The sequence below is a fragment of the Vulpes lagopus genome, chromosome 1, assembly GCF_018345385.1.
Source record: "Vulpes lagopus strain Blue_001 chromosome 1, ASM1834538v1, whole genome shotgun sequence".
In the NCBI taxonomy this organism is placed as follows: domain Eukaryota; kingdom Metazoa; phylum Chordata; class Mammalia; order Carnivora; family Canidae; genus Vulpes; species Vulpes lagopus.
In genome coordinates this window covers 90,900,192-90,906,191 of record NC_054824.1, presented here as the reverse complement: position 1 = coordinate 90,906,191, position 6,000 = coordinate 90,900,192, and the positions used below count along the sequence as shown (strand labels likewise).

Here is a 6,000-nt window from a genome sequence, read left to right as displayed (position 1 = left end):
AGATACATTGGCACAATACAAAGCCAATATCCCATCTATCACTGAATGGAGTGTCTTGTATGAGAAGCTGCTTCAGTGTTGAAAAGCTACACTAACATGTGACCAAGCCAGGTGTAGATTAGGAGGATTTAATCTATAAATTCTAAGTGCTTGTGACTATATGTACACCACAGTGCTAGGATGAAAGCTGATCAACTCCTACCATTAGTGGCTAAAAACACAGACTCCTGAATGGATGAGTCAAGCAAAATTCATTAACTTTAGTAATAACAATTTACAACATACCCTAGGCCTCATGTCTTCTATAAATATTACTCATTAAGAGGCAATATGGACAAAAGAATAGGATTCATTTTTTAACTTCAGAATTTAAACAATTCTTACATTATTTAATATTTTATGTAAACTGTTTACTTATATTTGAGGATCTGAAAAATCCCCATTAACCTTGGAAGCAAAGATACTCTATTATATCTTCTAATCACCTTGTTTAAACTACTTTCCACACCACATAAACATTTTTTTTAAATGCTTGTTTCAAGTGCAACATGTTGGGTTTTTTTAATGCAACATGTTTTTTTTAAATGCTTGTTTCAAATGCAACCTAAGTTTTCCATCATTAAATGGTACCATCCTTGTCCAGCCTCCATCCTTCATAAGCAGGGACTTCTTATTCTTCTTCATGAGCCTGAAAAACAGAATGAGTGTGCTCTGAGATTCTGTGACTTTCATTAGTGGAAAACACACCCAGAACCAAGTCTAGTCCTTTCCAGAGTAAGCAGGCCTTAGCCAAACTCCTCATTAGCTTCAAAGGGATGCATGGAATTGAGGCAATTACGTGCATTACAGAAAGCAGACACAGGTAATTCATCTGAAGGACGTGCTCGGGCATTCTCAATTTTCTGCCCGCCTAGCCTTGCTGGAGAAGGCAAGGCCCTCTACAAAAGACCCCACATCTTTTGTGGGAAAGACTGTGGCCACATCACCAATTGGCTCCGTGGCCCAGACAGACCCCATCCCCCAGTTCTATCAGAAAAACTTTTCATCACTTGGTTTATGACAATTGAAAGATTTTCAGGCTTTCCTTCTGAGAATGGGAAACAATTAGTCATTGCACTGCCAAGGATGGTTTTCCTATTCATCTCGGACCTCTCAAGCAATTTCTGCTTCATTCATTTTATTCTTTGTTGGAAATAACTGTGACAAAAAAAAAAAAGGAAATAACTGTGACAAAGTCGAATACATTACATATGTTTTGCAGCCCTTTTGACCTCCTCCAGCTGAGTGCAAGCGTAGCACATGTGAGGCATTTCCCTAAACAAAACTATTATATGGAGTTGATGGGCAGGCTCTGCCTCAAAGACCCCAAATCCAGTGCCATGACCCTTCTCAAATTGAGGGCAGAGTTCAAACCACTTAACTGGACCTCTGCACATAGGGCTTTATCCCTGAGACAATATTCAGGCAGCAACAAGAAATCTCTGGAGTGTGCCAATGACTCATGCTTCTCATATTTAGATCTAAATATATTCAATATAACCAACTTTTAGATTCTCCTTCAAAAGCGCTTATTTTGACCTCCTTTCAGGTAGTGTTTATTATGGACAACCCTATCTACTTGTCTTGCAGAGTTATTAGTAATTCGTTTTAAATAAGAGGACCAGGCATGTACCAAATTTTTAAAAAATGAAATGGTGCCTATCTGTGCTAGGCATCTGTGCTAAATGCTTTATATGCATTTCATGAAGGGCAGCTAATGTCACATTATCCAATATCATTTAATTCATTTCTCTGAAAGCCAGACCTCATTTAAAAACTGTGTTTGTGGGAAATCTCAGTAAGAAAGCTGAGGCTATTTTTGGAAAACTCCCAAATTTATATGTTGAAATCTCAATCTCCGTAGTGATGGTGTTAGGAAGTGGGGCCTTTAAGTCATGAGGAAAGAGTTCTTATGAATAGGATTTCTGCCTTTTAAAAAGGGCTTCTTCCCCTCCCCCCACCCCACCCCTCTTACTATGTGAGTGCACAGTGGAAAAGCCGTCTCTGAAGAAGTGGCCCTCACCAGATACTGAATCTGCTAGCATCATGATCCTGGACTTTCCAGCCTCCAGAACTATGGGAGATGTTTGTTATTTATAAGCCACCCAGTCTCTGGTGTTCTATTATAGCACCCTGAATAGACACTGATCTTGACAAGCCTATAATTCAGTGGTCTTGTCATGCTGCCACTTTGCTAGTAAAAAACTTAAGGGAGCAGCCCCGATCCTGGGATCAGAATAGAAGTGTTGAGAACCACAGATATGGAAATATCTTTCCCCCTGTTTTAGGGATTAAGCAGAAAGCTAGAAAGGACAAGTGCCTTTATTCTCCACTGCCTCAAGTTTAAGCCTCACCACCCAGGTCTCCATACTGATACAGTATGAAGTCATGTATTTGTCTACATAGAAGGACTTCACTTAGTTTCAAGCAGATCCATCTGTGCTTTTTAAATCATCTTTGCTCTCTGGACTCCTGACTGTTCTGCACAAATGAATCCAGGATCTGGAGCTCAGAGCCCACAAGTTCACCTGGAACTAAGCATTTGAGAAGTATAAATACAATATACATTCCACTCAAATGCTTACCACTTCATATTACCTGGACAATAAAAATTTAGTAAATATTGGAAGACCTTAGCAGAACCTACTTTAAAGTCTTTTAAAAAATAAAGAGAAAAAACAAATTTCTTGTTCTATTGCTCTGTGTGATGACTCAAGCCCTAAAACACACATGCTTTAAGAATTACAACAGAGTTGAATATCTGACATACCTTTTTTCTAAACTCCTTTGCTTTGATCTTGAGTTTATTGACTTGAGATTCTGCTATCTCTGCCCTTTCCTTAGCTTCGTTCAACTCATGTTGCTGCTTCTTATACTTGGAAAGATATTGATTGGCTTGTGCTTCCTATAAAAATAAAAAAAAGAAAAAAATACCCATGCCTGCATAGTCATTTTTTTCTGCTTTGACATGAAAAAGTTGAAAAATGTGTGAAAGGAATCTAAATTTCTGAGTATTGAATGGAATATATTTTGGTCTGATATATAAGGATTCAGACTTTCTAACAGACATTAGATTCATTTTTATAACCATCATTCTCTGGAAATTTAGAATCTGCTTAGGATGTTCCACTAATTGGATATAGTATGGCTCTCACAGGCATGTTACATGTAAGAAAAATCACAGTTGTTTTATAATCAGTTAAACATCCTAGTTTACCTTTGAGGGAGGTTTATCTTGAAAAATTATACAACAGGTAATTTTTAGACATAGTGTTTTAGCCTGAATCTTTGAAATAATTCAAAATCCCAAAGAGATATTAGGCATAAGCCAATGTACATGGCACTAATGAATTACATGCTATGTAGCTATGGCTATAAACCCAGGGTGGGCAAGTACATTTCAAATGTTGGTAGTCTGGGCCATAATCATGTGCAGGCTCATCAGGAAAAAGACTATGAGCCACATTTATGCTCACCCAAGGTTCTGAGGTGAGGAAGGCCCCAGGATGGCTACCTGACCAAAAATTCACCATCCCTATATGACACCATATTCTTACTTGACTCATTTCTTGCAATGCACATATTTGAGTGTAACCACAATGTGAGGGTAAGAGCTCTGGCTCCCTGGAGTGGAAAAGTAGCAAAATTTCTGAGCATGGGTGATAATTCTCATTTGAGAAAAAACTAGAGAATGAACAGACTTTAAGCTGGGCTGGTCCTCTCTAGACAAAGTGCTTACCTATCTCCGTTAATCAAAAACAATGGCTAGGAAACCTGTAAGACGACAGCAGCCCCAAGTACTTACTGCTGCCTCCATTTGCTGCTTGTAACTTTGTACTTGTAGCTGAAGTTTATCCATCAGAGTCTGCATCCTGCTCAGATTTGTCTTGTCTTCCTCTACCTGGAATGCATAGATATGTATATGAAGGCGATTTGAATGATCCAGAAGTCTATACTGGGAGTTGCCTCATGAGAAAATAAGAGTTAGGAAACTTTATTAAACAATATATCTGAGTTGTGATTTGAAAAATGAGTCTAACTTTACTCATCCCAAGTTTTGAGAAAGTAACACAGCTCTGAGTACTAACAGCCATTGCTCCTTATCCACCACAGAACTCCAATCGCCTTTGCTGAAATAGAAGTTAAAGCCACTAGTTTCAATTCGGTCAGCAGTCCTCCTATCCTAACCAAGCTACACCTGCCTGTGGTTTCTCAGTAGGAATGAAGTACCATTGTTACCAAAGCTGCATGTGCAATATTAGAAACCAGTCCCTTTCTCTCACTAATCAACTCTTCACTTGAACTTTCTAACTGACTCTTGGCCTTGGATAATGAAACTATAGAAAAGGTAAGTTTTCTGGAATTCTGGTGTGGGCATCAGCAGAGATTGGAAAATTCTATGAGCTGTGGGGATGTTGGTGTATACATTCTCATTGCTTCCATTGCAATCCAGGCATGGGATAGAGAAAGGAAATCTAGTAAGATAGTGTTTCTCAACTGTGCTCTACAGAGCCTTGGGTATTCTGAGGAAACAGGAGGGCAGGTAAGATTCTGTATGTTCTCCACTTTCCCATGACCTTTTAACTAGAGTATTTCCATTTTGGAACTGGTGACCTTCCCAAAAGAATATTTCAACTGGCTGATGGTTGAGATACTGATCTAATCAAGACCTACCCTTGCTGCTCAAATTATTTTCCTGTTTTCATCTTATCTATTTCATCAAATGTTAACACCTTTGGTGACTTTCATGGTCTTTCCACCTACCTCCCACTGCCTTCCAGACACCTCCTCCACTCCAACTATGTTCATCTCCTATTACCTCAGAGCTCTCCTGCTTATTCCCTCCTTTATAAGTTCAGTCAATATCCCCTCCCCCAGACACAGCACAGAGGCAATGGATAGAAACACCTAGCCTTTCCATTAAAGAGGTCTCTTTGCTTATCTTAGTAGCTGCAGGCTAGGGGCAGGCTTCTAATTTAATACACATCAAGGAGCTGACTGTGATAGTCTCTGGAGGCTGGAGAGGAAGGTAAGCATCATATTCAAACTTGCCCTCTGCCTCACTCCAGGTTTCTGATATCCCTCAGAAAGGAGCCTGTTTTTTTTAATGATTTATTTATTCATGAGAGACACAGAGAGAGAGGCAGAGACATAGAGGAAGAAGCAGGCTCCTCAGAGGGAGCCAGATGAAGACTCAATCCCCAGACTGGGATCACACCCTGAGCCAAAGGCAGATGCTCAACCACTGAGCCACCCAGGCATCCCAGAAAGGAGCTTTTAAAGGTGTGTTTGGCACCTTAGTTTTGTGGCTGCTGCCGAGGGAATACCCCATGAAGGCATGGCTCTGGTGGCCAGTGCGACTTATGCTCATGGGTCCCATAGGACTACAACAAACAAAAACTGCTTAGCCAGCTGTCCTCTCCCCTACCATGGCACAGCATAGAAGCAGCATACTTAAATGCCATCATTCTGTAAAAGAGGCCAATTCATTTGTCTTACTAGCTATGACTAAGAAGCTGGCTTCTAATTTAATATACATCAAGGGGCTGACTGCAATCTTCTCCAGAGACTGGGAAGCTGGTGGGAGCAAGCTTTATGCTCTCCATCTGCTTCACTCTAGCTTGCTGCTGTTGACAAGAAAGGAGCTTGTGCACAGATCTAGTGCCCTAGATTTTGTAGCTCTGCCCAGAAGACACATCCCTTGGCAGCCTGGCTCTGATGGCCAGCAGGACTTGTATTCACAGGATCAATGGGTTTGTAGCAAACAAAGAACTCATTCTTACATAGCTAGTACACCAAGGCTTAGCACAAAAAAACCCAGAAATGTCTATCTCCTGGTTTTCCTCTAGAAAGGATATATTTGCATATTTTAAAAGCTTTGACCTAAGGAGCCAGCTTCCAATCAGCCTGCATCTAGGTACCTAGATCCACCCCCTTTGGGACACTAATAGTCTGGGACAC

At 40.3% G+C, this 6,000-nt stretch overlaps 1 protein-coding gene across 1 annotated transcript in view; it reads right to left on the bottom strand.

Annotated features, from left to right (window-relative positions):
- Positions 1-785: 785 nt before the first annotated feature.
- The window catches only part of MYH15 (myosin heavy chain 15), a 150,288-nt gene continuing 145,073 nt past the window's right edge, over positions 786-6,000 (bottom strand). The window contains exons 40-42 of the mRNA XM_041748566.1: positions 3,845-3,940; positions 2,810-2,944; positions 786-938 (exon numbers count right to left, since the gene is read on the bottom strand). Coding sequence (XP_041604500.1) covers positions 786-938; positions 2,810-2,944; positions 3,845-3,940 — 384 coding nt within the window. The remainder of the gene's footprint in view (positions 939-2,809; positions 2,945-3,844; positions 3,941-6,000) is intronic.